Source organism: Bidens hawaiensis, unplaced genomic scaffold (assembly GCF_021521415.1).
Source record: "Bidens hawaiensis isolate Kalapana, Puna unplaced genomic scaffold, B.hawaiensis_p1.1 tig00000001_1, whole genome shotgun sequence".
NCBI lineage: Eukaryota > Viridiplantae > Streptophyta > Magnoliopsida > Asterales > Asteraceae > Bidens > Bidens hawaiensis.
The window spans coordinates 7,756,182-7,768,764 of record NW_027491014.1 but is presented as its reverse complement, the minus strand read 5'-3'; the positions used below and the strand labels follow the sequence as shown (position 1 = coordinate 7,768,764).

Genomic DNA, 12,583 nt, shown 5'->3' with positions numbered 1-12,583 from the left:
TTTAATCGTTATTAAATAACATAACGGAACCAAAATCATTTTAGAAAAAATATAATTTTCAAACCACTAAACCAAACCATTTTCGAAAAACTGGAAAGTCACAACGACCCAACTGGTTTAGTTTGTGGTTTTCTCAAAACATAATTAGCAATTTAACCAAGTATCATCAAAACCAGCTAAACCGAGCCGTAAACACAACCAATGCAAAGCTTAAAGTAATTATAAATAAAAATCACATGTCGAAATAAACTTCCAAGTTTAGAGCCATCAATGGCTCGTTATTACACTTTTGATAAAAAAAGACACCCCAAAAAAGCTAACATGTAACGTAAAACAAACGACAGGCTCAATAGAGATCAAAGTTCATATAACAAGCAACTGATTACAGACCCGAATCATTAGGCCTGAACATGGTGTGGTTTTAAATCAACTTATGAATGGTTTTCATATCAATTGCTTCAGAGAGTTTACCCTTTTGGACATGGTCCCACCACTTGAACAAGAAGTTGTCAACTACTAGCCTGAACCATGGTGACAGTTTCAAGCCTTCCTCACCCGCATCTGCTTTCCTTAGCAACTCTTTTAGGTCTTCTTGGTTCACATATTTGATATCCGCCACTTCATCTGGGTTCGGGTTCACAGCAACGTCTCGCACGATGAATAGCAGGTAGTCAACTGAAAATGTAGGTCAGAATGTTAGTTGGATTATGAACTGTTTAGCCTGTTTACCAAACATGTCAACCACAACGAGAATAAAATCAGGTTTTAGTTGTCATATCTAACCTGTTTAAATAACGGGTCATGTTCGGCTTGGTCTGTTTAAATTAAATAGAATGTGTTCGGGTCAAAGTGTTTAGCCCGTTTACTGAAACAGGCCAAACAACCAACGCTTTAATCAAACACGTCAACCCGTGCTCGACCCATTTAACCCAATTATTAGAACCCACCAAACCATTTTACAACTTGATTACAACCCCTTTGGCTCATTTAGAAAATCATGATAAACGGGCCGTATTCGTGTTGCACGCTTTTAAACATGTCCGGGATAGGGTTGATATCTTTGACACGAATGAATATACATGTCGTGTTCAGGTCTAACAATTCAACCCACCAACCCGACACAGTTAACAAAAAATAACTCAATCCAAACAAATATTCTAAGATCTAACGATAAGAAATATTAGTATCACTATAATTCTTACGTTCATGTTCTCCCCACTTTCCATCAGAGGGAGCTTTGTAAAGCATACGACTCAAAGGAGTAAACTCATCAACCGGAACATCTTCAGCAGGGATACCGAGTTCATCTAATAGCTTCCTCTGTGCAGCATTTCTCACACCTTATCAATCACAAACAACTCAGCATTCATAACAAAAACCATAGATCTGTAGAGGGCAATATAGAATTTTTGGCAATACCAAGAGCATTGTTGGGAATGAGCTCGGATTCCCTGTACAGCGGATGGCTGCAACATGTGTTGGTCCATACTAAAGGAAATGTCACCTTGGTTGCAGACCGTTGCTGCAGGTATATCATAATGTGTTACAAAGTTTATTCATGGAAACACAAAGGAAATGGCATTAAAAATGAGTTTATATAATTAGAAGCTAATATACCTGAAGGAGCAACTCGTATTTTGAATTAAACATAAACACGCTGAATGCTCTGTGAAGCATTTTACCCGTTTCAATCTTCTCCATCAAATGACCTGATAATAAATACAGTTTTAGAGAAGGATTTAACCGTTTACATATTTGTGATGGTAATTTCTCTAAATTGTAGCAATTGTGAGTTGGGTCACTTAATTCCTTTCTTGCACCCCATGAAGCATTAATTGAGCGGTGTGCAATGTATGTATTGTAGAATATTTATTTGAATCCACAGATAGCTTGTATATTTCAGGAAATGATACACTCTTAGGTTAGGTTAAACTGATCAATAATAAGCATCCGTGTGACTATGAAACACGGTCCAAGAGTAAAGTAGCCTTGGCATGTGAATATTACATTCTAATATCAAGTAATAAAGAGTCTGCCCGTATTAGTTTATTTTTACATCAAATAAAGCTACTTTTATTTTTGTATCAAATTAAACTAACACCGACATGATATTTGTTACTCCGTATTTGAATGATGAATGACATATTCACATGACACGTTCCTTTTCTCTTAGAGCACGTGACGTAATCACATGGATAATTATTATTGATCTGGTTAACGGTACCGAATATCTATTCCTGAAATATAATAGCGCATCCATAGTTTCAGATAAATATTCTACGATAGTTACATTTCAGACCACTCAATTAATACTTAATGGATCACAAACAAAGTCATTAAAATGATCCAACTCACATAACTGCATTTAGAGACATAATTATCACATTAGAGAACGCATTTTACGAGTCAAGCAGATTTGTTACAAAATTGTCTTGAACACCAAATCTTATGTTCATAAAAACAGTAATTTATTACTTGATTCAACATGTTCTAAACTATTTAATTATCTTTTTCAGTCTTCTTCATTCAACTGTCAACATTTTTCAGTTTGTTCATCATGTAAAACTACACAAGACACATAATTACGCTTACAGTTGTACTTGGTATCATGCCCAACCACATTGTCGCTCTCATCCACCAAAATGCATCTGCAAAAGTTTAAGAAGCCAAATAAAATCATTATCTCAATAAAGCCCATATACCAAATGTAAGATCTAGTAATACTAACTGTATATCAAATGAAATCATTAATTAAATATAAACACAAAACTTTTATGCAAAAATTTCCTGCCATAATGTAACAAACAAAAAAAGAAACATACCCAATAGAATCCCACAACAAAACACAGACACTGGAAAATATACCACAATAAGTATTTGACATAAAAATACCATTAATAATAGATATGCATATATAAAGAAAGATTCAAAACTAATAAAAAAAATAGTTGCGATGAACTAGTGATATCCGTAAGTCAGAAATACAGCTACAAAAGTATCAGTCCCAGAAGTAGAAAGACGAAGAAAGAATATAAACCTAAAAGGGTCACGAAACACCTATATGATAAGTTTCGTCTAAAGATCCTGTCCTTATGTAAGTAATAACCTTTATCGCCAACTTCCGTTTACAAAAATACTAGTGACTATTTCAGGAGCACATACACAAAGCTAATTTAGCTTCCTTGGAAAGGAAATACCAAATACGAAACAAAATATTTAACCGAAAATCTTTGTATAATTTATTTCACACATATTGATCTATAATTATTTTCATGTTATCCATCACTATGAAAGAAACTATAAGCTCTATCGCTATTACACATGAGCAACACAATATTGACTTATTCAAATAAAAATTTTGTGTCTAATGAAATCAATCTGTCAACACAATTGATTATTTAATTATTATATCTACACAAACTTAATTCTGAAACAAGGGCCATTGAACACAATGGAAAGTGGGTGACAGATGTATCCGATTAATCAGTTCATAAGATAACACAGATCGGTTATTAAAGTAATTAAACTGAGGGTAGGAAGGTTACTTACTCGTCGTCAAACATGAGTCGTCTTTGGACAGCATCCATGTCGGAGTCGTCTCCCATGGCGGCGTAATTGAGGGAGAATGAATGCAAAGGGAGTGAGTGTGGTGGCGATGGTTTTATAACGGAAAATTTCTACATTTTGAGACACTCCATTAATTTTTTTTTTTTTTTTTTTAATTTGATTTGTAATTTTTTTTATTGGTTCATTTTATATTTTATAGAAACATCCAAAAGATTTACAATGAAATGGCAGGTAAGCGGGCAACAAGCTGCGCCGCAACCCCCTTTTGGATAGCAAACTCAATCCGACTAAAAACAAAGTTTTGATTCTTATGGGCTGATACGTTACTATACACAACTTTCTGAACCCTATTCAAAAGGTCCACGGCATCCGGAGCTAAGAAACCAAAAGTGTCAAAGACGAAGGGGATAAACACGTGTTGATTCTCCAAACAAGCTCTCTTGTGTTTAGCAACCTTGCCCGATGCCGCCTCCAATGCTGCTTGGCCTGCTACAAATCCAGTGTCCCTAATCCCAACAAGAGGGGACACTCCTGTGAGGTCGACACAAGCGTGTTTTCCCCCTACCCACCCAAAAACAAATATATCGGCCGGTCGTAATGTAGATCTTCCTTCTTGAGGATCCGTAAGAAAGTTTACGGGGGCTTCCTTTTTAGCCGAAATTCCGGCTCGTTTAAGAACATCGCATAGAACATCCCTCACCAAATCATGCTTGTACTTAAACCCAGGCAACTCTTTGCAGTGAACCGCATGCTCGCCAAAAGAATCCAAACAAACCTTACGGCAAACCGGACACGGCTCATCTACCGGAAACAAAGGGATCATTAACCGATATATGTTATACTAGGTTAGAGCCCGTGTTCAACATGGGTTATTAATAGAACAGAAACATCAAATCGATAAATTTCCATTTTCCCCGTCAAAACCAAATTCCATTTCTCAGATTGTTCTATGAGGTATAGAACAGTCTATATTACAATAAAAAAGAATGATTCAAAAATTTGATACATTAAGATAGGCAAAAGATGACACATATAAATATTAATTCCGGTTGCAGTATGTTCGTTAATCGGTCTCCAGGAGGTTCACCCAACTGAAAAGAGAAACAAATAAATCAAGAAACTCATTTAAATTTACATTAAAAGCAACATGTAAAACAAATTATTACAAATGCCACATGGATCTAAAAGTAATTTCTCTAACTTGCCTATGAGTGCCACTGCCTTATCTATATACACTTAACTAACTCACAGGCAAGAGAAAAGGTAACCAACCATTTGTGCAATTATTCAGCTAACTTAGATTAGTAAAAATCGCAAATAAAATAATGAAGGTTGATTCATAAACTAAAAAACTGACAAACATATCATAAACCATGATATAACAAACAAAACACTACTCAAATTATAAATTAAAAACAAATTTAACTTTAGAATGTAAACAAATGCACAGATTCACTCGGCACTGGTACTTAAAAAAGTTAAACAAAATAAAAAATCAGAAAAGAAAAGTTGAATATACTGAAACGAAAAAATCCAACCGAAACAAAGCCAATAAAAAAGGAAAAAACTGGAAAGCAAAGGGAGTGAGTGTGGTGGCGATGGTTTTATAACGGAAAATTTCTACATTTTGAGACACTCCATTAAATTAAAATAAAAATTATAATATACACATGGCTAAATAATAACTAAACTATATGTTATATCTTTACAAATTTACTCCTACAAATGTTGTACTATGTAAGATTCATCATCTTCAACGCTAACTCTAGTCCAAATCGATGTAAGTTCTAGATAGTTGTTTCCGTTTTCGAGTATTAACCTGTTTTTACACTAGGATCATACTGGTCCAAAAGTTCATTAGGAAAAAAAATAGAGAAAGAAAATGTGACAAACCCTTTTGTTGCTACATGTGTTTGTCATAATTTATATTATTCGATGAAATGCAATCATTCAATTTCCTTTTATTTAAAATCGTGTTTTTTCTTTCTGAATTATTTAAAAAAAATAGATTTTGGTTGAAGTTCTAATCCTTGTAGAATGAGTAATGGTGTACTTCTTATCACATATCAACCCGAGTAATTTTGTAAACTCATATCAACATGAGTAATTTTAAAAAAAGCATTAAAATTCTTTTCTTTTTTTTTCAATTAAAAAAGATAATAATCAAAATTCCTAAATTTGAAAAACAAAACTAATTTAGTTTCAATAAAAAGCGTAACCAACTCTATAACTTTTATTTTCTCCCTAAATCAAATCCGATGTCAAAAATAAGTTTCTACCCTACTATTAGAATGATAGAGTTTATAAACACATGAAATTTTCTTATTTGTTCACCCTATTGTTTCCGTATATATTAACAACTTCTTTGATTTTCTTCCCTATTATATAATTCAAAAGGAAATTAAATTAATCAAAACCCATTTAAGTTATTTATTGTGGATGACTTGTATATGTATGCTTTTTGACTAATGGATATTTTTTTATTTCGTATAAAGTTGATTTCGATGATGATTATCATATATATATGATGATTACCGTGAGGATAATTATGATTATAAATATTGAAATGACATAGATGCTCATGAAACTTGTAATTAATTGGAATAATAATATTAATTAATTATGAAAAGTTATCATGTTTAATAATATTCACTAAATCGTATGTGCTGAATAATATTTATAAATGATGATAAAACGGTTATTATTTTATGATATATTAAGTATTAATTATTAGAAATTATGTTAAATTGAATATTGTGTTCTAAAATAACGCGGTTATTATTTTACTATTAATTAATAATTAATATTCACATAAATTAAAGTAAGATTATATTACAATTATGACAAGTATTTTTAGTTTGACAATCCTAGTTTATTATGTAAGTTAAATCTGAGTAAAGTTAAGCACACATAATTAAAAATACATATAAACTGAAAAAATAAAATTTTGCTATGAAAACTATACACAATTAAACAATTTAAATTATCATTAAGGTACAAATATAATAATATTAAAAAGATTAAATCAATATTAACACCAAAATAAATTTGTAACATCTACGCTTGGTTAAAAAATATGTAATGCCACTAACCATAGACATAATATTTAAAGCATGAAATAATGACCATAAGTTCATACCTAATATATTTTGATGATGACTAAAAAAACATCAATTTTTATAGTACGAATAGTTTATTGTTCTCAAAAAAATTATATATATAGATATAATTACAAAAGTAAATGCCAAATCACAAAAATCAAAATCAAATCGTTTCTAATTTTACTAATATGACTAATTAATTTAGAAATAATTAAAAAAAATGAAAATCAAATCAATTAATTTGAAAACTTCAAAAAATTATGAAAAGATTTTGAAATGAGTTTAAAATTATGGAGAGTATTAAAATCTTTAAAAACTATGTTGAAAGATTGGTCAAATTTCGAATTTAAAAGAAGTTTAAATATGTTAATTAAATTTTGGAGTTGAATATATTAATAAATACAATTCAGATCATTTTGTAAATTATGAAAATACGATTGTTAATAATACAGTCAAAGTTTAAATGTATAAAACTTATTTTTGTAAAGTTAAATATTAATATAAAAGGAAGTACCCTAATTAAAAAATGTAGTAAGAAAGTACTATAAATATGTAAATGTTATTTAATATTTAAAACGATTTACCTTAATAAATGGTCAAAAACGATTTAATATAAATGGTCAAATAGTAAACGAGGTCTGAAGTGTAGTTAATTTTTTCAAAATCGGTTTCTTTATAAAATAAGGAAAGTCAATGTATATAAAATGTAATAATGAGATAGTTAAACTATATAATTTAAATTGGAAAGTTAACTATGTAAATGCAATTTAAATTTAAAAACTTATTTCTAGAAATGGTCGGAAAACTTATTAAGTTGGCAAGTTAATTAATTTGTTAATTCGTTATTTAAACAAATAAGAATAGTCAAACTCAATAAAGTGTATTAATGAGATACTTAAATGTGTAATTTATGTATACTAAGGCACGCCTGAAAAAAAATATACATCAAGGTATCTTCGATATACATCAATATATTATTTTATCTACAAATAATGAATATAACTGAATATTTAAAAAAGAAATATACATCAGTATAAAAAAATATATCTTATAAAGTAATGGTCAATCTATGAAAATTAGCTTGTATCAGTCGGGACATTAACCTGAAATTATAAAGTAGAATATTAATGTTTTATGGAAAATTTTATATTTAATTTATAACCGGAAAAATTGAATGTCTTGCCGGAAAAAAAATATAATGATAATAACCATGGCATCTCAGATTTAGATTTAGAAGGTAAACTGAAATATTCCGTAAATCAATCGGGTAAATAACCTGAAATAATAAAGTTTTGTTATAACATTGATATTTTGGAAGATTAGAATTATAATTTATAACTGGATAATTTAAATGTGTCTTATCGAAAAAAGGAAATAATGATATTGTCCATGGATGAAGCTGTTTTTTATTTAGAGCCTATAAAAACAACATGTAAAACAAAAAAACAGGAAAAATATAAAACATCAATCAATCAATCAATCATACCCAGTAAAATCCCACCGACAGCAAAGCTATAAGTAGGGTCTGGGGAGGGTGGGATGTAGGCACACCGTACCTCTATCCAAAGGAATAAAGAGGTGGCTTCCAGAGAGACCCTCGGCTCTAAGTACATGTGTATGAAGCAAAATAAAGGAAATCAAAGTTTAACAGTTATATAAAAACTACTACTAATTTTAATAATATTAATAATAAGATCACAGTTTAACAGCTATATAAAAGCTAATAATAATTATAATAATAATAATAATATATGTAAGGGAAATACCATTATGGTATGTGACCTAAATAAGTTAAGTCTAAGCCCTAAGGTATTCAATTCTCTCTAAAAATCCTTAACTTTAATTCTACTTCTCCACGAATTCCTATCCTCAACCATGTCCTCGGAGAGGTTTAGGTCTATCAAATCATGCCTAATCCTCTCATCCCAAGTCAATTTCGGTCGTCCTCTACCCCTCCTCCCCTCTATAGTAATGTTTTCTACGGATCAAACAGGATTCGTCGTCTGTCTTCTCTTTACATGTCCAAACCATCTCAATCTCCACTCTCTTATCTTGTCTGCTATGTTCGCCACCCCTAATCTCTCGTGAAACACAACGTTTCTTATTCGGTCTAGCCTTGTGTGCCACACATCCAACGTAGCATTCTCATTTCTGCTACCTCCATTGTTATAAAACATATAAAACAATGAAAATAAAGATATAAAACATAACCGGAAGAACTTACCGGAAAAACGTAAATACGTCCACATATCAGCTTCATCGCCGTTTTTGATTTACAACCTAAATTGATTTTAATAAAATCAGTTAACAATGAAAATAAAGATAAAAAGGTTAGAGGAAATAATAACCGGGAGAAAATATAATGTTGTCGGAAATACATATATCGACAATCGAAAGTTTATTATAAAATATAAACTTACCGGAAAACGATTAATACAAATTTAGATCTATATTATCCGAAATATATGAGAGGGTGAAAGAAGATCCGGCTAATAGAGAAAGAGAGAAAAATATATTTAGGGTAAAAAATTGTGAATTGTTAAGGTTTAAATATAGGGTGATTGTATCAAGAGGTGACATGGCAGCATAGGTGGACAATTTATAAATGAAAACTTGATGACTGGGCTGCATAGGTGGACGACCTAGTTGAATGAAATGTGGACCTTATGTAATGATTTAATAGTATTGTTATATTGTGTTTCAATTTAAAAAAAAAAAGACAAAGTAAGAAATATAAAGGTATTTATATTTTAAAATCTTATTCTTGTTTCCTCCTTTTTTAATGACCAGCGAATAAAAGTTTGATTTACAGGGACAAACAATGGTAAAAGATGACCTCATTCGTTCATGATCCTGCCCAAGCCATTTTCTGTATTAGAGAAAACCTGCCGTCTAAAAACCCATTATAGTAAAACCCCGTTTATATTGAATTTAAACTTGAAATCTTGTGACCTTCAATTCAATTATTTACTTCCACTTCAATGCCTATTAAGTTAAAGATCATTATGATTGTTTTCTCTTACGACTGCACTTTATACTTTTTTGATAAATGGATTTGATAAATACAATACGCAATCTTTTAATCATCAAGTTACAAACATCAAGTAATCAGCTATGATGTATAAATTGATACAATTGTTATTTAATAATATTATATTATAATCCTTGCATGCTGATACTTGACTTAGAGATTTTGCCATTTGTGAATCTATAATATGAAAAAACTTTACTAATTCCTTTAGTTGTCCAACTGGAGTTCACCTGGCGTGTTGCGCCTGAACAGCTGGTAAAACTCTAGCATTGAAACCCAGGTGCTGCAATACTACGAGTGTTACGACGGTAAGGAATAGACACCATTGGTAAAACCTAAGCGTTAAACCCAAAAAATAAATTTGTCAAATTAACATATAAAAATAAAATATTCGATGTATATTTTGTCGGTAAACCTGGGCAATGGTGAAACTTAATCGTTATCGGTCTAAGGCCTTGAGTCGGTAACCCGACATGAATTCGGTCGGTTTAGGTTACTTTCATAGTTTCATTACAGCACGGAAGCTAAAAAATGGTAAAAATATAAAAATTGAGGTAGACCAATAGATGTGTCGGTCGGTAAACTTGGGCGTTGGTAAAACCCGAACGTTGTCAATGCAAATTCGGCATGTTATATACGTTACAGTACCGAAACTAAAACGAATACACACACATACACACCAATACAGTGCCACCAAGTGACCCAATCGACACTTAGCGACACCAAACTGCATAATTCTTATATATAACAATTAAACAGAGGATCAAAAACATAATTTATCCACTATAAACTATACATTAAAGATAAGTATATCTCTATTACAGAAGCATCACCCAAAACCAAAGTAAGCCACACTTAAGAAATAAATTTATTTCTAACATATTAGGCAAATTTAAAAATGGTTTTCGAGTATTTCATCGCAAATTATTTTGAAAAACCTTGTTCATGTTAAGAATTTGGTTAATTTGCTTTGAGCAGTAAGGTGTAAACGTTATTGTTAGGAAAACGATGGTTTAAATTTAGATCAACGTTAATGTTTTGATAATTACTTAATTAACACAACATGGCATAAAATAATGAGCAAATTACCAAAATAGTCCATTTCATGAGAGAGAAAACATCAAATAGCATGTGAGATTTCAAATTCCCAAAATAACCCTTCAAATCTCACGTACACGTGAGTTTGTGAGATTCTCCGTGACTTTTCGTGGACATATTAGATTCTGCCAAGTGTGTTCCACTCCTACCTACCCCGATATTTTTCATCCCAAATCTGTCAGAAACGTAACTTTTGACACCAAATATAACCTGAAAAAAACCAACCGTAACGTGATGTTTCAAGCTGTTTTTATCGGCAGCGTGAGTTTTCAAATAAGATGGATTTGAAAGGTTTTTGAAATTCATCTCCTTAGATGAATTTCAACCTCCGAGACGATTTTTGGAGTAGTTGAAGTTTGTGCAAGTGAAGTTTTGAAAAGGGTTAGGTGGATGGGGTCCATATGAAGTTGTCTCCTCAAAATGTCTTTGAACATTGAATTTATAAGAAATCCAACTTTGACTATGGTTTTCAACATAAAACCAACGCGTTTTAAAAAGGTTTAGGTGGATGGGGTCCACATGATATTTTTCTCCTCAAAAATGTCTTTGAACATGGAATTAATAAGAATTTCAACTTTAACTTGGGTTTTCAACATAAAACCAACGTGTTTTGAAAAGGGTTAGGTGGATGGGGTCCACATGAAGTTTTCTCATCAAAAATGACTTTGAAGATGGATTTTATTACAATACCAACTTTGACTATGTTTTTTAACATAAATCTCAACGTATTCTGAAAAGGGATGGGTCCGCCAAACTACTTTGTCTCGAAAAATATCTATGGAGAGTGGAACTCCGGTGAACCCATGGTGGTGGTGGGTTGTAGTGGGTTGATGAGTGTACCAAGGTAAAGAAACTCGGTGCTTGGAGTTGAGGCGGTGGTGGGTAGTGGTGGTGGTTTGTCGGAGGTGGGGTGGTTGGCCGGAAACAGGCGGTGGCTATCGGAGGATGATGGTTTGTAGGTGTGGGGCTTCTCCATATTCCCATTACAACAGTAATAATAAAAGAAGTACACACAAATCAGCCTCTCAACCAATTATAAATGAAACCGAATGTGAAGAAGCTAGATGCCCTATATGCATGGAACACCCACACAATGTAGTCATGTTACTCTGTTCATCTCATCAAAAAGGAAGCCGACCGTACATGTGTGACACGAGCTCCCGCCACTCAAACTGTCTTGACCACCTCTTGTGAGGAACCATAATTTTGAAATCGTCTTCGAGGTTGAAAATCGTCTCCGAGGTTTACAAAAAGGTTGAAAGAAGAAGAAAAGGTTTCAAAAAGGTTTACAAAAGAAGAAGAAAATGAATTTTAATTGAAAATCGTCTCCGAGGTTGAAATTCATTTGAAATTCATCTTTGGAGATGAATTTCAAAATAACTTTAAAAACCATAATTTTGAAAAGTCACGTTGCCGTTGAAAACAGCTTGAAACATCACGTTACAGTTGGTTTTCTTCATGTTATATTTGATGACAAATATCACGCTTCAGACAGATATGAGATGAAAAATAGCGTGGTAGGTGAAAATGGAAAGCACGTGGCAGATTTTTATTCGTCCACGAAAACTCACGGGGAATCTCAAAAACTCACGAGGACGTTGGATTTGGTGGGCTATTTTTGGAATTTGAAATCTCACATGTTATTTGATGTTTCTCTCTCACGAAATGGGCTATTTTGGTAATTTTCTCTAAAATAATTCTAGTTCATCATTGATAACTTTATGTCACATACATGTTCCTTAATACTTGATTGGTCACCATTAGTCACAATTAAGCAATATACGAC

At 31.9% G+C, this 12,583-nt stretch overlaps 1 protein-coding gene across 1 annotated transcript; it reads right to left on the bottom strand.

The window, feature by feature from the left end:
- Nucleotides 1–287: 287 nt before the first annotated feature.
- Nucleotides 288–3,666, bottom strand: LOC143606475 (isopentenyl-diphosphate Delta-isomerase I-like). Its single transcript, XM_077082445.1, has 6 exons — nt 3,550–3,666; nt 2,593–2,648; nt 1,618–1,709; nt 1,420–1,522; nt 1,203–1,340; nt 288–675 (listed from the first exon to the last, which is right to left on the bottom strand). Exons 1-6 carry the CDS (start codon nt 3,603–3,605, stop codon nt 422–424), a joined length of 699 nt encoding a protein of 232 aa, XP_076938560.1. The 5' UTR covers nt 3,606–3,666; the 3' UTR covers nt 288–421.
- Nucleotides 3,667–12,583: the final 8,917 nt, after the last annotated feature.

What these genes read in the sequence shown, in the direction of transcription:
- LOC143606475 (XM_077082445.1), bottom strand. Translation starts at nt 3,605, where the DNA reads ATGGGAGACGACTCCGACATGGATGCTGTCCAAAGACGACTCATGTTT. An exon ending in GCATGATACCAAGTACAACT is followed by an intron (nt 1,710 to 2,592) that starts GTAAGCGTAATT and finishes ATTTATTATCAG; the next exon opens with GTCATTTGATGGAGAAGATT. An exon ending in AAAGTGGGGAGAACATGAAC is followed by an intron (nt 676 to 1,202) that starts GTAAGAATTATA and finishes CTACATTTTCAG; the next exon opens with TTGACTACCTGCTATTCATC.